This window comes from Rhea pennata, chromosome Z (genome assembly GCF_028389875.1).
Source record: "Rhea pennata isolate bPtePen1 chromosome Z, bPtePen1.pri, whole genome shotgun sequence".
In the NCBI taxonomy this organism is placed as follows: domain Eukaryota; kingdom Metazoa; phylum Chordata; class Aves; order Rheiformes; family Rheidae; genus Rhea; species Rhea pennata.
In genome coordinates, this window is record NC_084702.1 from 80,150,082 (window position 1) to 80,174,085 (window position 24,004).

Sequence of the window (24,004 nt, forward strand, 5' to 3'; positions counted from 1 at the left end):
AGCCATGGAGCAGGAGGAAGAGCGGGTGCTTGGGGGGACGCCTGCAGTGGGCCTCATCTGCTTCTGCCTCTAGGTCTGTTGCAAATCCCCCTATGACCTTGATCCATCATCTCTAATGGGGCAATGAGAGCAATTCCCGTCTTTGAGGGATTTTCAGGGATAAATACAGTCGTGTCGGGGCAGCGTTTCGTCAGGACGGCTGCATGCTAAGTAATCGGTGCATGTGCTTTGAACCTTCCCCATGTCTGTGATGAGAAGAGGTAAAATGAAAGCACATTTTCATGCAGTATGTCAGATAATTACCTAGAAAAAAAGAAATTTTTAGGCTTTTTCTCTTTTCCTTCTCTTTTGAACTCTGTTACAGCATTTGAGAGAGTGAATCCTGTCCTGGCATAGTTAAACCTGTTGAGAGGTGAGCTGCTTCACCTTCTGCAGATTTGAATATACTAAATATCCTAGTGGTTTAATCTTTAATGACATAAGACATTTGTAGCCTAAGTTTGTAGAGTCACAGACTTGATATACTCCTGGAAGTTTGTCCAAACAAAGTTTCCTGACTTGTAGTGTCCCTTTAATCACTAGTGGCATTTCACCTCCCTCGGGGACTTGCAGTTAGCTTTAATGGAGTAAGTGGTGTTCAGAGATTTCTCGAGGCAACAGTCCTGAGAACGGACACCCACTGAAGCTGGCCCTAAAAGCATAAAATACCTAGAAGTAAGTAAAATAGACAGTGGCCTTCCCTTCTCAGGTATTGCCTTTGCATGCTCTAGTCCAGTGCCCCCCTCTTACTCGTGTGTCACTGTCTTGTGTAGTCCTCTCCTCATCTTCTCCTAGGCCACCCAAGTGTTTGGTCTGTGTGGCCACATCCTTTCTGCGCTCAGGTCCTAATGAAAGATCCTGTTATGTCTTGCGTGCTTACACATTGCCTGCTATGTACGTGACATCTCCTGCACTTGTACGGGACTGGGTACAACAGTAACTTTCACCTTTGTTTTGGGCTGGAAGCTTCAGAAACCTCGATCTTTATTCTTGCAAGGGTTTGCTCCATAGCCTGTCCCAGGCCCTTAGGAAGTCTCACCCAGCACAGATGAGATGAGTGTCTGTTGAAGATGAGTGCTATTTGACAATTGTGAGTTTTGAGGCTGTTTTTTTAGTAGGTGGTATGAACCTGTGCTATTGAGTGCCTTAAAAGAAAGGAGTGAGACTTTGAACTTGATTTGATCTTCCATGGAGACTCAGCAGAGGAGGGAGCAGAGAAGCAGCTTGGTGCTGTGAGTTCCACTATGGGCTTGATATATGTTCTGGCTTTTCAAGACATAGTCCCTGAACTGAATTAGGAGAGGGAAGGGGATATACATAAACATTTTCTCTGCTGTCTAGGCAGGATCTGTGATTCATGGTAGCAGAACCCTATCCTGCCTTTCTCTGAGGAGTTTGACCTTCAGTATGTCAGAACTGGTCTGTTGCATGAGAAACATCTGCAGCTATCGTTGGAGAATAAGCCACAGCACACGTCATGTTAGGCATTTCGTATTTCTAAAAGCTGCAGTTCAAAGATGACAACTAGACTCGGAAGCCCCAAGGAGTAAGATCTGAGTGGTAGAAATGGTTGTACGGCAGCTGTGCAACCGCAGTGACCCTTGCTGCGTTTGCCGGGGTGACCGTTGCTGCCTCGCAGCCTGCGCCTGGCCTGTGCGATGGCTTACCCGTGCGCCGGCACGTTTCAGCAGCGTTTTGGCCTCGGCTGCTGCCGCCCCATGGCACGGCTAAGCTTTGTGCTGTGGCGGCTACAGGTGCAATTCTTCCTCCTGCTCCTCTTCCTCAGAGGCAGCCCCACTGCATGCTGCTGCTTTCTCCGGAGCAAGGCATGCTCTACCTGAAGGCTCTTACTGGAGGACGTAATTGGTGTTTTCCTTCAACATTGCTCAAAAAATCTTCCGGGCAGCCTAATGGGGTAAAAACTGATCATTTCAGCTCCAAGTGGGAGCAGGTGATGGGCTGAGAAACGACTTCACAGAGTAGCCAAAGGAATTTAATTACTCTAAAGGTCTTCCCAAGGTGATTCTGGGGCAAGTATTTTAAACAAGACAACTCACAAAAATACTTTGTCAGCCCTTACATGAAAAGATCTGTGCAGGGCATCTTCCCACTACTCCTGCGGTGGCTTGGGAGAGCAGTGTCCCTGCTCCGAGAACCAGGCTAATGAGTCCAGCAGCCTCGGTGCTGCTGACAGCAGTTTGTGCCTTGCGCAGGGCACACGCGTGATGAAACCTCCTTTTTTTTTTTTTTTAATATTGTTTTAATTAGGGATTTTGAAATATGCCCCTCTCTAGATTCTTCAGCAACGAAAAGGCCTGTTTTCCTGCGTGAGCAGCAGATTCAGCGTTGTGATTGGTGGCTGGCTGCAGGCCAGGAGTACTGGCAAGAAGCACTGACGGGAAGATGATGAGATTTGCACCCTCTGATTTCTGTAGTAACAGGGGTAAAGCAGTATGTGGGCTTGTCAGCGGATGCTGAAAACTAAGAGTAGGATCTCCTTTCCCCCCCCAGGTGTGTTGTCACTGAACTGCTGTGGATGACAGGGAGCCACGCTCCCGCAGCTACAGTACGATGTAAACATGCTAATAAACGTTAACGGTTTCATTGCTCCAAGGGTCTACTGTTCTTTGCAGATTTCTCAAAGAACGAGAAAATACTCTAAAGCTGGGAGTTGTGGCTCTGTCTTAGTGAAATCTTGTAGCAAAAGCTCCAAAGAGTGAGCGCGGAGCTGGAACAGACACCAGTGATCAGAGCGCTCTGGGTGTGCGGATCCGGCGAGGCGCGGTTTGCCTTCGGCTTCTAACCGTGATCCTGAAGAATGAGAAATTTGGTGCTCTCGTGCTCTGCTGACAGATCTGTAGAAAGAAGAGAAATGTAATCTTGAGGTTTGTATTTGAATGATTCAGTTGAAATTGAAATTCAGGTTGTGCTGTGTATATCTCACACGCGTGGGACGTTCAGGCACAGCAGCTTTGTGCCAGCGCTTTGAATCAGAAAGGTCTGCAAAGACTAAGTGGAACTGACCATAAAGACATTGAATTTGTGATGAAAATCCTCCTGCAGCATAAATACGTGGATGGAAAATATAGGTTCTGTTTCCATGCGTTATGCTGAGAGGAATGCAGCAGGCAAGCAATCCATGTAAAAGGTGACAAGTAAATTAGATTTTAAAATTCCTGCAGTTTGGATAATCTGAGCTGACATCAGTAACACAGGTTAGGGAAAAGTCTTTTTCAGAACAAGAAGTTCATTTATTTCCTGTGATAGGTAAGAGGCATCAAAGAGCAGATTCTGGCTCCATCTTTCCTGAGTTAGCCATTCTTGATGGAATTAGACTGCTGCCAAGAATTGGTGCTATAATATTTATAATGGACTGTGCTCCAGGAGAAAATTAGAGTGTTGGAGGAGACTTCTGATGTGCCTCTGTATTGGGAAAGGTGAAACCTTCCTTCCTTCCCCCGTAGGATATTCTGAATGTTTGTACATGAGTTAGGATTGCTCTCTCATCTGAGGTGAGTTCAGCAGCTTCTGTGTAGATGCCCCCAGACGAGGGGCAGGGTTGCTGGAGGACAAGGTGGTTTCTGACCGTTCTCTTGGTGCATTTCAAAGGGAAACTTGGTGGCTGTCCTGATGTTTTATCAGGAATGTGATCTAACAGCACGCTTCAGCAGGATTGAAAACTCAAAGTGAGGATGCTAGTGGAACTGAGGTGCTGCCAAAGCTAGATAGGATCACCGTGCTCCAAGCTGCAGCTTAGATAGTTTAATTGGTTGAGCCTAAACTCTCCCTTAGGGTTGTTTTTAACAGAAGCCTTAGACCCAGATCCTGAAGGCTATTTAAAGTCTTAGTGCCCACTGCGGTTCCTTTCAGGTGCAGTACCTTAGATCATATGTGGCTGTGAAGGATGGTGGAATAAAGGCTCCTAAACTCTCAGGCCATTTTCAGAAAACTAGACTTGTATTCAAGAGTGCTCTTAGAAGCGTCGCTATTGCTTTTACAGTTATTTGTAAAATCTGTGGCTTGTTGTTTGGACTGTTGTATGTGGGCACAGTACAGAGATTCCCTCCAGGAGCGGGACTGAGCTATGCTGTTAGCTGAGGTTGGCTAAATGGGCTTCCAAAGAGGGCTGCAAATAGAGAAGCTCAGGAGCTGCCCCTTCAGGTTTCCCAGTGGCACACTGGGGACTGTCTGATGTTTAATGGGCTTCACAGCAAGAATGTCAAGATGCATTTTCCAGCGTGATAATTGAATGCTAAATACAAGTTGAAGAAATAACAGTTTCACCCTCAAATGTGTGGGCTAAAAAGCTATCACAGTTTGATTCCTCTGAAATGAGGCCAAATGCTTTGTTTGGCTTGGAGTTTGGGATGAATCTGGCTGAAAAAAGCCAAGTTTCTTTCATTCCCCTGGTGCCAAATAGGATGAGTCACTCTGCTATCGAAAGGCAATGAGACACTCATGAAGAGGACTTCAGAAAAGCATATTAAGTAGGTAATTTTGACATTTATTCAATATTAAGTAAAACTATCTGTTTAAACTCATCCTTTATTCTCCTTTAAAGAAAGTGTTGATTGTGGTCAGGTGGTTCTTAGCTTTGCTCGCAAAAAGTGCACTTTCAGGCCCTCCTCGACAGAGCTCCCAGACTTGAATTGCAGGGGGAACCAACCCCTTTCCTAGGCGTTTTTTCTCCTTTCTCATGAAAGCTGGGAACTTGGCATGACCCTCCACCTCCTTTCCTTCTTTGGCTGTCTCTGAACTATACTTCAGGGTTTCTGCAGCGCCCCAAAAAAGACCCCCACTAGGTCACATAGAAAGGAAATAAATAGTATTTGCAAACCAGCTTGGGAGGCCCTGGTTCAGATCCCTGGTTTGCTTGGGCTTTCTCTGTGGTCTTGAGCACATAAGGTGCTGTAGCATTTTTGGAAGTGCCTGAAATCCTGAGGAAGGCTCCTGGCTTACAAGCCTCCACTTATTGGGAGCCAACAGGGTGCCTGTTTCCGTACCCCTGCCACTACTCGGGATTTTAACCTGCATCTTAGACTTGACTCCTTGTCTGTAAAATTGAAATATTTTCTCTTGCTTGCATAAGAATGAACATGTCGAAGATGGTGAAGCACTGGGATGCAGCGTGTGCGCGTATATATACTTATATGTACATATGTCTGAGCTGTATGTACCCGTAACCAGCTATGCCGCGGTTACGCGGGAGCTCTCCAGACCGGCCTGTCGCTGTGCTTTGTAAGCACTGACTTGAATTTCAATATGCAGCTTTAATGCCAGCTCCACATTGGTCCTTATTTCCTGGAGACAGAGCCGCAGGGCAGAGTCACGCTCTTAAAGCCTGGCTGCCTCACTCAGCCTTGATCTCAAAGGCATTTTTTGCTCTCCCTGCGGTCCAGCCGCTGGAAGCGGGGCGCTGAAATGCTCTGTATCATGAAACAGGACCAGGGTCCTTCTGCAGGCGCTGGCATCGTCGCTGGCGGGCGCTGAAGGAGGTGCTCTGTCTCCCTCACTAAGGCCCCGTTGCAGGGAGCAGGGCTGCTGTCTTCTGCAAAAAGCAGGGTCTTCACCCTCTCCCTGGTCATAGGTACAAGTGTTGTGTTCCAGTCAACTAGAGCACTTTCTGGTCACCTTCGGGGGTGGTTTTGTGTCTGTTTTGTAGGTATTGCACCACTTTGGTAGCTTTAATGAAGGGCAGCGTGTTCTCCATCTTGTGTCGTGTTAGAGAAGGCAATGCTGAGGGTGCCCTACAAGTGAAGCGAAAGGGCCAGTTCCTGGCTCTCAGGAGTCTGATTCTAGGTGTAGCCTAGCACTCCAGTCCCTCCTCAGCACAAAAGAGCGATGCTCTTGGAGAAGCTTTCTGGTGTTTTAGAAGAGGTTTTGGCCAGGCCCTCAGTGCCAGAGCTCTGATAAATCTCACAGCTGTGTTGGGCTGTGCCCCCTGAGCAGTAAGAACCAAGAATGGGGTTTTCTAGTCTTCTGTATTAGCAAAGGCCGGAGTAGAGCAAAAAAAGCAAATTTGTTGCCAAGGGTAAGTGTTCCTCTGGTTCTCTGAAATTCTCGCTCCCTTTCTGGATACCTTTTTCTTTAATATCTCTTGTTTCTTGCAGGAGCAGTTCAGGGTACAAGGATTAGGTGCAGTCTTGACCCTTTTGACTGTGTTGTCATTGTCCATAATTTCACGCTAACTCTCCATTAAGCTTGCTCGTACGCATCTCCGCAGACGTGAGAAGGGGAATTCGTGTTGAGGTCATAACTCACAACCAGCACGCGTTCCCAGGCACTGATGCTCTGCTTGCTCAGATGCCTTCCTGTTCATTTAGCACTTCTGTTACGTTGCAAATATCTGAAATGTGTCAAGCTTTCATGTGATTTTACTGAGTAAAGTAATTGCACTTGTTATTGTATCATATTATCTTATATTATTTTGTGATACATGTGTTTGGACAAGGAAGGATGTCTAAGACCTAAGAATGAAGTGGTGCTGGATACTGGACAAACAGATGGGAGAGTCTCCTGCAGCCTCAGTTTTCTGCCTGAGTTTGGTAGGGGAAATATGGGTATGCACGAACAGGGAGTTAGCGAAGAAGGGAGGCGGACAGCAGGTGTGTGGGCACGTGGCGGGCCGTGCCGGCAGTGCACGCGCTGCTGCTGTGTGCCCGAGGGCACCGGTGGTGGGGTTGGATCATGCTCCGAGTGGCCAGTGCACCAACTGGGCCTAGCAGAGGAAATGATCCTGCCTTGTTTTCGGGCAGTCTTGCCTACTTTGCTGGTGATATATATGTGTATACATATTATGATCAGTGTGGAGATGCCTGCTTTAGGTGACCCTGCAGGTTCCTGGCTGGGCGCTGGGGAGGGTGGCCCTTCTCAGCCCTGGAGGAGGCCATGGGAGATGGACAGCATGGTTTAGGTGTCAAGGAAAAATGCATACAAACTGACCAGCTCTTCTGCGTATTTTTGGTTTACCTGTACAAATTGGATGAAAGTTCAATGCCAGTATGAAAATATCATATGTGCTACTCTATCTCCGTGTCAATGGCGGAGGAAAAACGTCCCTGTGGGTGTAAGGGGAAAGGGAGCAGCTGGTGCCTGGGGCTGCAGGCCACGCCGTTGTCTCCCCTTGGAGGTTTGGCACCCTTCCTCTAGCATACTTGCAGCACTGTCCCAGCTGGCAGTTGATAAGTATTATTTGAGATGTTAGGATCTTGGCAGGATAAAATGTTTTCAGTATTAGAGAGCACGCTTCAGGAGTGATTAAAATGCTTCTCTGTTGGGAACAGGTCATAGTAAATAGGCCTGTAATTATTTCACAGGTAGCTTTTCTTCTGGCCTCCTCTGCTCTTGAAACCCCAGAGCATGTTTCCATCTTTGGCAGGCACTTTACTCTCCTTCGCTTGGCCCTTCGTAGTGAATGGGTCTAACTTTATTCTGTATAAACTATAACTACCCAAGTCTTAAGTATAAAAATTGCAAAGATGTATAAAATTTTAATAATAATTCTATTTATTCTGAGTATTTGATAAGTGGGGCCCTGTGCTGCTGCTCACTGCCAATCTTTCAGAGTTGTGGCTTGGAGCAAATGAAAAGCGTATAGAATAACTAAAGAATAGCAACTTTTTGGAAGCCAGCTCATGGAAGAGAGAGCATTAAGCAGCAGTTTCTAAAATATTTGTATTTCCAGATTCACTCACCCATGCTTTTGCTCTTTCCGGTTTTCTGAACTGAGCAGAAGGAAATCGTACTTTTTCATTACTTTAGTTTCCTGCCCTTCAGCTATTAGTGTGAATTGAAAGTGAAAAAGGTCTTGTCTTGGTGTTAAGTAACCTTGCAGACTTTAATTTGAAACAAACAAAGCATTTAAAGCGGTTCTTCTCCGGGGGATTGTACTGAGTGCTACTAAACTGCTGAATATTTAATAGCTAAACGTGTTCCAGACCCTGAGGTCTGTCCCCCAAATGATAAGCCTTTGTATTAAGTGAACTTTAATTGCTTAATAATTGGGTCTTCTGTAAGGAAAGATGGGGATCCTGATAGGCTGCCAACCAGCTTGCAGGGTAAATCGGAGCTGGGTGCTGCTTTCAAGTAGGCTCTTTTACGTGGGTGCGGGTGTAACGCAGCAGGGTACATCTGCAACCCTTCGGCTGCAGAGCCCCATGTGCCCATGAACGCGTAACGTTTAATTCTAGGGGCTGTCTCCAAAAGTGACTTTCTCTGTGTTCATTCACTGGCCCCTTCCCTTGAGCCGGCTGCCTGTGATCCAGACATCTGTGTGGCTTCAAAACCTGTCTTTAAAATTGATTAGCGTAAGCTAGGAGACTGCAAAGACCCAGTGATAGCTTTAAGATCTCATATATTGTCATCCTGCAGAGAGATAAAGGAGTTCTGAACATCATAACCATGGGAAAAGCTGGTTACTGCCTTTTTGCTGGGACAAAGCAAAAGCTTTTGGCAAGACCCTGAAATGCCAAACTATAAATTTTATTATACACTTTTTCTGATCTCTAAAGAGAAAGAAGGTTTTATGGCTTCCTCTGTGCTCTGATGAGGTTGGTGGATGAAGGTAGCTGAATTTTCAGATTGAGTTATTAACAAGAAAAATCTCAATAACTCTTTGTATTCCCTTGAAACGTTTCTAAAGCCGCAGTTTGGTAGCGCTGGATGCGGCTTTGCCAAGTTTGCCGTACCGAGACGGGGAAGAGCGGGTGCCAGGTGAAGTTAGCAGCGGCGTGCGAGGTTGCCTGACGGATAAATAACGTTCTGCCGCACGTCCGTGCTAGGAGTGGGTCTGTCTGTGCGAGAGCTAGCCCTCACTATTTACTTTCCTAGTGAAGTAGCTGCTGGGGTTATTGCATGGATTTCTGAGAAAAAAAATGGTTCTTTATCGCAATTATTTTAGTCCTAGTTCTTACAGTGTGTTGTAAGACTCTGCTGTCTTTCCTCCCAGAAGAATCTCTATCATTGTACGGAGCTGCAGGTCTTGACAGCTCTATCTCACTGCTCACCCTGCTTTTATCTTCAATTTCTGTTATTAGGAAGCTGAAAGAGTCGAATGCTTTCCTTTCACAGGCCGCAGCCGCGGCGGTGCGGGTGCAGAGCTGTTTCCGGCTGCCGCCTGGTCGCGCGAACCCGGCGCCGGGCTAATGCGGAGAACGAGCCTGACCGTGGCGCGGCAGAGTGCCGGGGCCCGCGCAGCGGGCGGCTCCGATAGGCGCCTCTTCCCGGGCGGACGCGCCGGTAGGAGGCTCTTCCTGGAGCCGTTTCCCGCCTTGCTGAATTTCAGTAGCGCCCGCTGCAGCTCCGGCGCACGTGTGTCCCGCGTTTCTGTGGCCTGTCCCTGCAGGCTCTCCAGAGAAGAGCAGTGGGCTTGAGCAGAGCAACTGAGGCAACAGCTCGCTGGCCAAAATTGCAAAAGAAAATCTGCGTCTGAAGCTGGAAATGAGCCTGGAGCTCCCACTCAAAGCCTTTTTCATTACGTGACTGTTTCCTGTAAGCTGCTTTTGCTGAATGTTTGGGTGGTGTTTTAATGTCTAGACACTCAGGATCTTTATTCTTTGCTCGCTCAGTTCTCTACTGACAACAGCTTTCTGAAGGCCATTACTCACTAAGAGAATTTAGATGCTTGTTTCCTCTGTGCTCTTTAGTTGCTTTTAGTGTTTTTAAGCCTCCTATGCTTTCAGGACTTGGTACGTTATTTGAGCAAATGACCGGCCTTGTAGTAACTCAAGTCCGTGATCACCTCTGACTTGGGCTTTGAATCTTGCAGACTTGTGTCCTATTCTTGCAAGTTTTTTCTTCAGTAGCATGTGGGAGACTTGGACTTCAGGTTTTGCTATCCTGTACCCTGAGTGCCTTCAGTGGTCCACTGAAGACAATTTTTCACCCTTTCTGCAGGCACGAGATGCACAGGAAGTTTTGAGTCGTAATCGTCTCGTTTTGGTTTTAAGCATGTCATGGTTGAATGAAATATGAAAGGAGAGGAAAACGTTTGGGTCTGGCCCTAGCACTTCAGCTTCCCTCGTCAGAAAAGACAGATACAGCCAGCCCAGTTGTGTGTCTGGAAGAGATGGCTTGCAAGGATCGTCTTTAACAGGAAGTGGCTCTACTGCCAGCCACGCTCATCTCTTCCCACTCACGCCGTACCGGTGCGGTTACTTATTTCTTCCATACGAAGGATAGTATCCCTGGGGAGCACGTGTCACTCTATGCAGTTCAGTAAAGACTCCATTAAACAAAGATGTGGCTGCAGTGCTTTTCCTAGTCTTACATAAGCTTAGTTATGCTTTGCTTTGAGTGTCATCCTGGTCTGAATAGTTTGTATTACATGATAGCATATTTGTGCTTTTGTTGCCGAGTGGATTTGTAAGTAACAGGTTACAATTTATTACTTTTTATGCTGATAGCATATGTTTTCTTTGCTGTTAATAAGTGTAATTTACAGAGGGAAGAGTGGTAGTCACCCGGCCATTATTGCAATCTCAGAGCAGTTTTCAGAATATCACTTTTTTCTTTTTCTGAATTCTTAACCAAATCCAGATCAGCATGGAAACAGCGTGCGACTTCTATTTTCAGCAGCTGTGTAATTGCTTCTTTTATTTGTGCTTTCAGGGCCACTGAGGTTTCTTTCCCAGACAGAATCTGTCACAGCTTTTGCAGGAGACACAATTTTATTGAAGTGTGAAGTTGTTGGCGAGCCCATGCCCGTGGTACACTGGCAGCGAAACCAGGAGGACTTGTTCCTGAGCCCAGCGGACGCACGGGTTGCTGTCCTGCCTTCTGGAGCTTTACAGATCAGCAGAATTCAGCCGGGGGACAGTGGAATCTATCGATGCCTTGCAAAAAATCCAGCAAGTTCGAGAATCGGAAATGACGCGGAAGTTAGAGTTTTGGCAGGTAAGAAGTGCAAGTTTTTACACTGCCTTTTTCTGTTTTCTGATCATATTCTTTTGTTCTGTGATACAGCAGTCACTCCTTCTGGGGCAGCTAGGCTGATTTATCCCACTTTCTTTCCAGTTACTTCTACAAGCTTCCAAGTTCTTCTTCACATTGAAGAGCCTGGAGACCTTTAGAAGCAGCTGAATGCAAAGGTGAGGAGCTGACACCATAGGAAACTATTCACGCTGCCTAACTTCAAGTAGTGAATTCAGAAGTGTGTGAAGCTGGTCTTTATAAAGTCAATGGTGAGAGACAGGTACTTCCTATCTCAGTGTTGGAGATACACCCAAATTGCTGTCCCAAAGTACTCTGTGGAAGTATTCTTGTTACTCCATTGACTAGAAAGTTAATCTGAGACTAGCTGCTGAATTTATGTACTCAAAGTTAGGTTGCTTGGATACTTCAGTGTCTGATGTGATCTGCCAGGTTTCCAGGACCACAGTTTGGGATCTAACAGTTTAACCATAACAGTCCATGCCCAAATGAACATCTTGATCTCTCTCTTAAACTTATCAGCTAAGTAAACAATTATTGCTGCAGTATGTTTCTAGAAATATTATCAGGAGCTGAGTATCGACAGTGTGGTCTGAAGAAGATCCTCCTGCAAAATCCCCTTTCTTTTTAGTTCTGCACGGTAATAACGTAACCACTGATTAAATGGGTCAAGGATGCTGTCAACCACTACACTTCTAGGATATCTTTGAATATACTTTTCTAATCATAACCTGTTAGTTTTCATGATTTTTTTTCATTAAGTGAGACACCTGTGCAGGATTTCCAGATTTCAGAGATGAAGTCTAGGGGCCATGGAAATTAGTATGGCCAAACTTGCTCTTGAGGAAGTGTCCGTGCACTTGCCTATGTGAAGCTTGATGAGAGTATTGATTCTCCCTTCCAGGGCTAGTAAATAGCTCTGGAGTTTATTGCAGTGGATATGGGAGAATAAACCTTCTGTGTTTGGGATTTGATACCTGAAAAGAAAAAAAAAAAAAAAAAAAAAAAAAAAAACTCAACCCTGTAAATATGGAATTAAAAACCCAAGCCCAGGTCCTCTCTTTCTGCTGCAGTAAGTATTGATCTTTTTTTAGAGCTGTAAAGCAAAACAACAGCTATCACTGGCAACAGGAGAAGACTGTCACCTGGAGTTCCTGCACCCTGTAGGTTTTTTTTCTGTCTTCTTGGCAACCAGTGTTTGAGCCAGACCTCTACAGTCCAGAGCTGTTCCTCACTTGTTTGTGTGATGGGCTGCCACAGAGCTGGTGTTCTTGGGGCTTCCAGGAACCGTAGAGCCATGGGTTGTTCCTTATGCTTGTAGGAGCACCTAGACTTTCCTGCGTCTGGATAGTTAATGGTAATTTGAGGTTCATTGAGGGGATGGAGGGGAGATGAATTCAGTTGTAATGAAACTTAAGATCACAAAACTTCAAATTTTTACATAGACTTGAAGGGCTTCTCTCAACCTCTTCAGCTTCTTGGAGAACTACTTCCCCCCTCCCTCCCCCCCCATTCTTACACGTTTCTGATGCGTTATAGACAGGTTGGGTTAGGTTTTCCATAGGAGGGAAAGGAATTCTTTTCTTTCCCAATACATTAAAATTTTGTACCAGGGAAACCCTAGAGGAAATAATGTGGAAAATATGTCACAAGGAACTAGAGGAGTCAGTTGGACTTCGGTTTTGGGCATGTAGTAAGAGCTTCGTTTTATGCAAATGTGAGCAGACATAACTTATTACAGGAAATGACTGGTGTTCCTGAAAAGCAAATTCGGATTTTATTGGGCCTCTTGTGAATTTTGATCTCACGTGCATTCGTTGGTTCAGCACTGTCTGATACCTTGCTGTTAAGTTTACCTCTCCTATTTTCGTTTGTTGGCAAAAATCCATTTTCAGTTGCAATTCTCTTCCACAACTAGTGAAGGCTGAATACTGTTGATGGTCTTTTCTCCTGGTTAATAAGAAAAAGAAAAAAATCTTTTAATTCCTGTTCAAAGGAATAGGCACCAAAAGAAGAGCCTTAGGTAGTATATCGTACTTCTCTGTATTTTAAAAATATTGCTGTTGTAGCGGTTGTGACCTATTTGAACACTCAGCAGAACTGTCAGGATTTGCACAATAAATAGAGAGAACAGCCAAAGTTGAATTCTCATGTCCCGAAGTAGGGTTTCTTGTTTCTATATGTGCAGTCCATGCAACAAGTACCAAGAAGTCCATTCAGGAGCTCTTATTTCACCTGCTTGTGAATATAGAAGTACTGGAATATCCAGTACTTCCTAAAATAATAAATGGTACTTGCAAAATTGGCCATGATCCTGGCTAATATTTTCTGATATCCTCTACAGTTTCCAAACAACTCAAGAGAAAATAAAAAGGGAGAAACTACTTTTGCTTCTTTGATCAAAGGGCTGCTGGTTTGATTTGATTTTTATGGTGGGTCTGGAGATATCTTTCCTCTTGAAGATGTATCTCTTCTTGGTAAAAATAAATAAATAAAAATAAAAATAAAAAGAGGGAAGAAAAAAGAATACTTAGATGAAGCAATTAATGCTTTTTTGGACAAAAGAAAAAGGAAAATTTCTCTTGACAACACAAAACCAATGTATAAACTAATGAATGATAAGCCTTCAAACCACTTTTACCAAAAGGAAGTACTTTGTAGATGCTTTAACATGCCTAGCAGATAGAACAGGGCATTAGGCAGGAAATTTTTAGCCTAATCACTAAAAGAAACTCTGTGTAGTTGGGTTTATCGATTTCGGCATTCATGGGCAGCATCATAAAGCACAAGTGTAGCTCCTTCTGTATAAGGCTATCAAGAATACAGTATCTTTCCAAGTGTTGGTGTTTTCTAGCCCTTCTCTGTCTGCTGGCTAATCTTTGCTTGTACAGGCTTTCACTGGAATTTTCTCTGATGAAGCACAATTAGCTTTTAGTGTTTCGAAGTGAACAAAAACTATCAGCGGATGCCCTTCACATCTTAGAATCTGTTCTTTGTTCTTCCCATATCCTTTCCTATATGTTACTGTAAGTTGACTCCTTGCTTTCAGGGATACCCAGCTGGTAGCATTCCCAAGACAGGAGGACTGACAGGAGACTTTTTTTCTTAATATAAACAAAAATGCACTCATTTGACCAAGAATTGAAACATTGAAATTACATTTTGTTTTGCATATTTAAAGTCTGTGTTTTGCATATCAAATGTGTGAGGATGCCAAGAAATTTTTTTCCACAGGAATTTACTGAATACCTGCAAGTTGGATCAATTTTTTAAATTGTTTCAAAGACAGATTATTTTCTCTTATCATTTTTGAACATTTGAGCTGTAGGTGAATGATTGGTTTCATTGGGCATCAGTTATACTAGAAAACACAAGTCTATCGGGAAACAGGCTCTTCCCCAGGGGAAAAAAAAATCTGTTTACATACGATTCTTTGGGTTTTTTTTTTTTTTTTTTTTTTTTTTTTTTTTTTTTTTAGCTTTACCTGCAAATTATGATTCTATGATCAGAATTAGTAAGGTTGGCAGGGCCCTCTGGAGATCATCTAGTCCAACCTCCCCACTCAGTCAGCGTCACCTAGAGCATGGTAGACAGGGTTGCATCGAGGCGGGCTTTGAAGATCTCCAGAGAAGAAGACTCCACCACCTCTCTGGACAGCCTGGTCCGGTGCTCCGTCACTCTCACAGGGAAGAAATTCCCCCTCACGTTCAGGTGGAACTTCCTGTGCTTCAGTTAAGTATGCACAAATTCAGTTTTGGGGGAAAAATTCCTCAATATAAATGCTTTTATTACTCTGGAAGATTTTTATTTTTATTTCATTTATTTATTTTTATTTATAGCAGTGAATTTAATATAGACTTGTGAATAGTTTTAGTTAATCCAATAAATGGCACTTCCATTTGTTCAACCAGTGCTAATGAGTATCTACAGTAGGTCATTGGTGGTAGGAATTAGGTGTTAATAAGAAAGCAGAAATGACAGAATTGGAAATCTTTCAGTTTTGCTTTCAATTTGAAAGTAGAGTATGAGTGGGATAAGCTGCAAACTGTGCATCATGAAATGCCCCTGCTGCATCCTCCCTTCGATTCAGTGTTCAGCCCTTGGATGTAGCTACCGTCCCAAAGATGGCCTTCTGCATATATATACTCCATAAATGTGATCATCTCTTACCACATCACACAAGAACTTTAGGGAAGATTATTAAATAGTGGCAACCCAAACTGTGTTGGGCAGACTTGCAAGGACAGTGTGTGTTTCTTTATTTCTTTTTATTAAACTAATTGGGACCTTGGTATGGGGTGAAGGTTGCTAGAGAATGCAGTGTCTCGAAGAGGGTGATTGGTCCGTGTGCGTTGCGGTGGGCGTCTCCATTGGGTGGGCCCTTGTGGTGGCATCTTCAGCAGGGTTGAGTGGGCTCCCTGAAGAGCTCTTCTGGATTGTATCTGTATATCTCACATCTCAGTCCCTAGCGCTTGCCACAGCGGGAGGAGTTCAAGCTAAGAGACGTTTTCCTAACACTTCCTTCTCCGTGCTGCAAACAGCTCAGCCTCCTAAACCCTCTGTCAGAAACCATCTGCCTGTAGGACTGCGCGCACCATACGAGAACAGATTTTGAAGAGGAACTAGTATAAAAATTCCTAACAAACCTGATCAAAAAGCTCTCCATGAGATTTTTGTCTGTTTCTCAGTTCTCTGTGCAGCCCTCACAGCTTTTCAGAGAAAGTTTGTTTTGAGTGCACATTTTCTCACCTTTCTAATTGAAATGCTTCTTTCTCCTTTGGGGTCCAGGAACTTAATCTCAAGAGAAAAGTTGCAGTAAATACTGAAAACGGGGGAGGAAAAAAAAGACATATTCAAATAACTACATACCCTTTCCTAATTATTTTAGAGGAAATATCATTACTGTACAAACAACCTCAGATTTTACACCACTCAGTACTAAGGAATTGTTAACCAAATTCATTGCTTCTGTAAATGAATTAGCAAGTTTCTTTTGGTTGTTTATGCACTTCAGAAATGCACATGAGATTTTTAAAAGGAAAGGTTGAATAGTTCAATGTCAAAATGCTATTCATTCTCTATTTAGAAATAACAATCCTGCGTTATCATTAGCCATCAAAATAATTGGCCGTTGTACTGTTGCCTGTTATGGTGGTTCTCTTTGCCTGTCTGAGCTTGCCGGCTGAGCTGCAGTGCAGGATCCTAAGGACATCATGCCGTTTCTTCGTATCTAATGCAAACAGAGGTAAGGTGCAGCTGAGTGGTGCAGTTCCTTCTTTGCAGTTGTACTTCTGAGGGGAGAACAGCAACAGAGGGAAAGCTGATGCTCATATTTAAGTAATAATACACAAAATTTGCTTCTTAAGCTAGGGCTTACTTTGATATCTAAGTGACTCTATCTCTTACAAGATGATAAACTACGATGTTAGACTTACTTAAATAAGCTATTGTAGTAGGGACAGAATATCTGAATTACTTTTGTTCTTCAATGAGATTCACAAATTTGGCTGAATTTTGAATAGTGATCTAAATACAGTAGGCAGCTTGCCTGAAGGCGTCATGTTTGGTAGCAGTCTTTATGGGAAGTGCTGAAGTGCTGTATCATACATACTTTACAACCGTAAATTTTGAAGGAAGATCAAGCTAAGCTTAAGCCTCTGACATTGTTGAAGCTCAGCCTTCACTTTCTCGTGCAACACATTGAGGTTATATCAGATGCAGAGACAGCTTAAAGATCTCGTCTTTTCTACCAAGCGAGGATCTCTCTACGCTGTTGTACGTTCTCTCCTAGCTGGTAAGTGTCCAAGCCACTGCTTTACCTTAACCACAGTATCTTTTTAGACCAAAATATTACCCTATATATATTCTCCGGTGTTTATATCCTGCAGGCATCTCTTGGCCTAATTCTGACCTGTTGTTTGTAGATGCCCAAATTGGGGGAGTGCTACGTAGTAACAGAGACAGGTCCCCTCTGCAGAGGCATGTGGCTCGTGTGAGAAGCTGAGCTCGTTTGCAGCAGGCGTGCTGCAGCACTGGTTGCAAGCAGCGAGAGGCACTGAGGTGTGCAGGGTCACTGCCAGAGCCAAGGCTGCTCTGGGGAGGACTTCTGCTGCGTGGGTGGGTAACAGTGGAGCACAAGCTTCCAGCCAGCAGCAGGAGCTGAGGGAGTGAAGGCTGATAAATTAATAATAGTTCAGAAAATAAATATAGTACAAAGCCCGTCTTTTGATAAATGTGGGGGATTTTTGGTGCTTTGTACAGGAGATTTTAATAGAACTCACGTTATTGTGGTCTGCAAGCATTTACCAAGACAAGCTCTCCAGGATCGGTGTCGCCGGTGCCCCTGGTGTGTTTTTATAAGCTACTTATATTCTAACTTCCAACAAAAATTTGTTAACATTCAAATTATGTTTATTAAACATAGTGAGGAATGATCCCTACCCCTGAGGAGTCTGATTACAGTGCAAAACAAGGGAGTGTTCTCAACAGGTTAAGCAATTTGCCATATATATATATTATCATTAAAATCTGCAAACATTCTACAATAAGTTATATATGTCATTAAAAAAAGTAAATATCACAGTTTAGCATGTATAGAAATTTATATATTTTATAGAATAAGCAGAGTTGTAGAGACGTGCTTGTAGTTAGTGGTGTGCCGTTTTAGTGCTGAGCTCGTTTCAGGATCACTGCAACCATAAGAACAGTAACTAATGTCTACTAAAGAGCTGCTGTCAGCTCAATGATCTCTGGCTAGTTACCAAATTAGTATTTAGATTTATTAAATATGTACGAGTTTCAGTGATCAGTCAAATGAGATTGCTTTCAGCGCTTAAGATATTTGAAGCCCAGACTTAGATCAGAACAAGGGCCCTAAGAATGTTGTGTGACTGTGTTTCTGAATGGATTTGAAGGCGTAAGTTGCTTTTTGGAGATTCCCAGTGCGTGATTAACCTCGTGAAGCTGAGCTAGGTTTGAAGATGCTGATGCTGTCAACTAGCGGGCCATAGGCAGGCTTGCAAATTTGCGTATGCAGAAAACAGCCGGGTGGTTCTCTTGAATTTGAATTTATCAGTACATCTGCTCTCAAAATGCAGGCCAAGAGAATTTCAAGCAAAAGGAATTCTCTAGTGCTGGAACAGCCTTTGCATTCCTGCTTTGAGATTTATTTTATACTAAATAATGGCACCGGTGCTTTAATAATGAAAATTGGTGCTAATAACTAGTGATGTTTTGACTCTTACAGATTCTGAACACCAGGGATGACGGGTTCTGGGTTGGGATCCAGCTGAAGGGTGCTTGCTTTAAGTCCGTGCAACCCTGTTCCTCTCCTTCATCCCTTGGCCTGCTGCATGCCACGCCGGTTTCCTGTACTCTCTAAATAGATTTTCATCACACTTACTGTTACCAAGCTGCAAAACGGCAGCGTTGCGGCTGGGATTGCTGGTGTTTCAGAGAGGTCCATCTGTCTTTGTGGTATCGCTTGCCCGTAGGAGGAATGGGAGGCAATGGCATAAATGTCATTTGAGCAAGCCTTCACCAGTACAGGGGCTTCTCCTCCTCATCTGCGCCAGCTTCAGAGCCGCGTTATACCAGTGCCGCACGTTACAAATCGCCTTGCCTGGTATTCTGCGGTAATGTGCAATGTGTTTACGAGAAGGACAAGTAAGGAAGGGATGCTTGGATTGCTAGAGCGATCTCTTTATTTTGTAGTGTAAATGGATCTAAAAAGTCCTGGATTAAGCTGCTAAAAGAAACAGAGGGAGGCAAGCACTGCATCCTCCCTTGTGTACCAGACTTCTGCTTGTGGAGGCAAAACGGAATTAATCTTGTTCTCCTTCATCCTTGGGTTTCTGGAACATTGAGAATTTTGTGTTGCTCCTACAGCTTTTGTGATTTATGGGCTTTTTACAAACTCACAGCTTTTTAGCGTGTTTTAGCACATGAAGCATTTTCTTCTTCTTTGGCACTGAGCAAGTTTACTAGCAAAGCACACTCTGATCTCCACAACGTTTTGGAAAGTTTTCTCTTTAAAATAGAAGAAAGTTCCCCTGTGTGACAGTCAAATAAGCAGGCAGGGAGAATTAAAGTGGAATGATTTGAAGGGTTGTTGAGGAAATTAAGTACATTTTATATATACCCACAATGTTGCTGTAACACACAGAAGAGGGAGGCTTGGCTGAAACCCTAGTCCTACCCCACAGTTTGGTTGCAAAAGAACTGAAGAAAGCTGTGAGCATTGGGGCAGAGATCTGGTAACAGTCATTACGAATCAAAGTCAAGGACTGGTGCAGACCTGAATGAATCAAAGGCATGGAAGATGCCAAGAAATTAGTAGAGTACAAATGTGTTTTTAAAATAAAACTGAAGCAATTTTGTTATGAACTTACTCTGAAAGGATGAAAGTGGTAGAACAGGTTTCAGTAATTATGGCTGCAAGGCAGAAATGTTCAAGAAAAGAATTCTAAACTAGTTTTAGTTAAAAGTGTTGGTGCTTATGGCATTGGATATTAAACAGTATTGTCTGTTTTTTTAGTCCAGTACTATCTTGACATTGACTTAAAAATCTTGTCCAAAAGAAGATATTTTAAGGTCATCATATCTGAAATAATAATAATAATAATAAAAACCCTTAGAGTTCTGGAGATCTTGAGATATCCTCTGGCCCATTAATTGTTGACTATAAATTTTGAATACTGAAAATTTTCCAGAGGACTGGAAGAAACCTCTTGGAGGTACTGATTCTAAAAACAAACACATCCCCCTGCAAAAATGATCAGCCCTCCTTGGTCTATCAGGCCTGTAGCTTTGAAGACACAGTAATAGAATCACCAGTGCAATTAAAATCAGTCAACGCTATTGTATGAAAACGGAGGGGATGACTACGTAACTTTTTGGTGATGTTTTTGTTAGTACAGTAGACGCCAGTAAGGATTTCTGCTCTACCTCTTACCTAAGAAATTAGAAAATCACAAAATCAATGTGGCACCTATATAATAGGTCAAATTTATAGCCATTAAATCTCTAAATATAGATGATTACTGAGCCGATAATATCTTTACTGGGAGTCCTCACTAAGAGCCAGGGATGTAGTCTCGATCCTACGTAATCTAATATTCCATTTAGCAGCTCTGTACATGAGTGGGAAGAAAACAAAACTACTGTTGAAAAAGATTTGCAGATAGGGCAGCAGGGGAAGTAGTAAGTACTGAGGAATGAGAACTTGGTAAACTGGGCAGAATTAAAAAAAAAAAAAGAAAGTTTGGATGTGGCTGGTCGTAAACAGGGTGGGCCATAACACAGGAGCCCCGGGGCTGGCGCAGGCGAAAGCCGTTGGGGTTCTCCTTGAGCCGCGAGCAGCCCCGGTGAGCCGCTGCCGGGGGAAGGCGAGCGAGACGCACGCGGGGCCAAGCAGGCGGCCGCGGGCGGGCAGCGGAGGAGCTCCGTCGTCCTGGGCCGAGGTTGCCTGGGGCCCGCTGGAGTGGGGGGTCTGCTGGGTTACCACCTTTTCGGAAATATTGGGGAGGGCTTAGAGGATAGCCACAAGGAGGATTTAAAAGATTGTCCCACTTACCTGTTAAAAGGTACGAATCAGTCTGCTACAGCTCGTTTCTGAGGATTGGTTTAAGCTTGGTTTTGATCTTTTCAGCTTGGACAAGGATTGGAGTATGCGAACTTAATTTAAAATCTCTCAAGTTAAATTTATGGGGTCGCATTAAAAATCTATTTTTTTCAGCTCTTTAGATCCAGTTAGTAATTGGATCAAACTGCTGCTCCCTTGCTTGCATCTTTGTTTGCGTCTCAAGGGCAACGCAGGTCTGAAATAACATTTGCCAGAGCTCTGCTGTATGGCTCAAAGGAAGAATGCTAACGTGTATCTCTAGTTTATCGTCTCAGCTCCGTTCTCCATTTTAAGGATATAAGAGAACGTAGTTGTGGAGCAGTTCCTCAGTCTGTTACATTTTTGTCCCTAAAATTTTAAGGATATAAGAGAACATAGTTGTGGAGCAGTTCCTCAGTCTGTTACATTTTTGCCTCTAAAATTTTAATAGTCAGAGAAAAGGCTTCTTCCTCATCTTATAGAAAAGGCAAAACAAAAGAAGGTCCCTTCTCTGCTTCTACAGTCACATCCATAATAAATTTTATGTTATCATTTTATCAAAGGGTCCCAAAGAATAAGTGAAAGGCCTGTAAATATTTTGTCTTCATTATGGCTCGAGAGAAGCTGAATGCAGCACAAGTCATCATTAAAGTTGGAAATAGGATCCCTGACGTATAGTCCTGGGTTCCAGCAGCAACTTGGCACCGTTTTCCTCCCACTTTGGTTAATCTGTTTTGACGTTACTACCTTAATGCCCTGACACGTGTCAGTGCTAATGCTACAATCTTTGTCTCCTTATTGCTTATGTGCTCCTGGACTTGTCGCATCCTATAGCTCTGCTGAGCCAGGTTTGTGTTTCTTGGGGGGGGAGCACAGAAAGGATGGAGCAGAAAGCTGCTAGCAAGGGGGCTGGAGGGCGAGAAGCAAATCCCCTTGCAGTAACCACATTCTGGTTATACATTTTAATGCATTCTGTATATTGAGAGATCAGTATCACTTTAATCACAGATTTCTCTAATGCTGTTCACACGTAACTCTTGCTTTCTCACTGGGATTAAGTGTTCAGCTTCCAGGCATGATGGTGAGATCAGGTCGGGGAATTTTGCTGGCCTTTCTTCACTGACAGTAGAGAGCAAAATTGGGTTTTAGTTGGTATAAATCTTTATCTCTTTTAATCGAATTTGGAAATGTGACTATGAACACTTAGAGATATTCCATCACATCAGTGTCACATTAAAGGCATCTCAGTTCTGCAGTTTGCAATATAAAAACTGCTCCAATGAAAAATAAAATTTTACTGGCCAAGTACGATATTATCCAAATGCATTCAGAAAAATTTCATGGGCATAATATGCGAGTCTTTTGTCAACCGAGCAACATTTGTAAATGCACTGTAGTGCGCAAAAGTAGCTTAGCACAGTACAAGGCAATACAATAGGATGCAACCTATTTTTTATGTGAGCATTTTCTTTTTGTAAATACAGTGCTGCTAACATACTGCAGTAACATTTTTCTCTTTAGTGCTGAAGTGCTGAATCCAAGGAAACTTGCAATGTTATTTTTTTTAGGCAGAAAAAAGTGGCACCTTCTTGACTTACACTTTTTTAAGACCAATTTGATAGAGCATATACGTCCTCAACACCTGTCAATGTAAACTGATGCAAATCTGAGGTTTTGCTGAGAGCACAGTCATTGACTATTAATTATGCCAATAATATGTAATAGAAGCTATGCCTTTCCCATAAAAATGGGAAAGAGGAAATTAATTCAAGCTCTTTCCCTGCCTTGGCCTGCGTATGTGGCCTTAGCCACGTCACAAAATGTCTCAGTTAATCCATGCCCATCTCTAAAAAGGAGACAAAATGACTTATCCTAATAAGGCTTTATGAAAATATGTACTTTTTACAAGTAGCTTGATATTCACAGAAATCATTGTTATTGGAGAATATTGAATTCACATGCACAAGTCCAGTTTGTAGTTTCGAATTTTAACTGTGTGCCGTCAGTTTAAGGAGCATGGAAGGCAGATGTATAGCGGTAACTTCCTTACCTAAGATTTTTCTTGAACGCAACATGCAGTAAGAAATGAGAGGTTTTGCTTTGTTCAGGGAAAATAAGTTCATACAGCTCGTTGTTTTGTAATTAGTTTTAGGTATGGGTACATTCTTAAGCGTTAGTTAAATGACAGTTTTGCAAGGGGAGAGAGCAACTCTGGATTTCATGTGAGAAATCTCATGCTGAAGGCATGTACGGGAGATTCTGAGCATCGGAAGTGTTTCAGGGGCACTTGCTGATAGAGGTGGATCGTTATGTATCGTTTTGCAGTTTGCTTGATTATAGACCAATACTGAAGATGACCAAAAGATGTCCTGTCTTGTGCCCAGTGATGGGGGTATGCAGCTGTGAGTTCAGACTATGCGTGACGTGATGGGTAAGAGATTGAGTGGCTGAACAGAATCATGACTATGGTAGAACCAGGATTTTCCTTAATACCTTCTTTCTTTACTTCTACATTTGCTAAAGCTTGTCCATTGTTGGTTGGTTGTTTGGGCTTTTTTATGGCATACAAGAGCCTTGTCAGGGAGAATATACCGAGTGCTCTTCGATCAGGTGGAGAAGGGCATGACAGGAACTTCTGTATCTCTGTAACCACAACTGCGTGCCTTCCAAAGAGCGTGCTTCGTTCAGAGAGATGCTGCTGAGCTTGGTGTGGGTCCTTTGCTCTTTGAATCTTTTCACTTAAAGGAAAAATCTACCAAATATGACATTTTCACATTATCTTATTTATTTTAAGCTGGAAATAACTGGTTTAATCGCATAGAGCATTGAAGAAATAGAGAGGTTCATATGGCCACACAGAGGCTTCTTAGCTCCTGAGTTCCCCTTTGCAGTGTCAGAAAAGCCTAATTCTAAGGCTAATTGCAAAAGCAGCGCTGTTCTCTGCTGGTGTTCCCGAATGGCACCTCCAGTCTGGACCTGAAAATTACCTGTGTGTCTCGAGTTCAGCACGGTCTCTCGTGCAGTGCCCGTGGGGACACAAGTCCCGAGCAGGACCACAAAAGAGCTAATCCAGCAGGTCTGGCGAGTGCACGCTTAACCCAGCTCCGTACAGAGCCACGATATGCAGTAGCACTCTTCTAAGTGTTTGATGCTCAAAATCTTATTTACACGGAAAGAGGAAGCACCCCTTTTGTGTATGTATAAAAAGCACAGCCAGGAGCGTTGCTAGTTTAATGACAATCTTAACAGTCTGGTTCAAGAATCATCATCCGCCTAGATCTAATTATCACAGAAAACAGAACAACAGTGCAGTTAGAATACTTATTTACAGGAAAAGCTGTAATACTAGTAATACAATTAAAATTGTCTTTTTATTTGCTTGCCTACCCACACATGCTTCATAGTTTCTGCTCCTCTCTGGGTGCTGTGCTCGCC

The 24,004-nt window shown here is 43.4% G+C and overlaps 1 protein-coding gene across 1 annotated transcript in view; it reads left to right on the top strand.

Annotated features, from left to right (window-relative positions):
• The window catches only part of DCC (DCC netrin 1 receptor), a 551,739-nt gene that overhangs the window by 245,585 nt on the left and 282,150 nt on the right, over positions 1–24,004 (top strand). Inside the window, exon 3 of the mRNA XM_062599476.1 lies at positions 10,648–10,932. Within this exon, the coding sequence (XP_062455460.1) occupies positions 10,648–10,932 (285 nt within the window). The remainder of the gene's footprint in view (positions 1–10,647; positions 10,933–24,004) is intronic.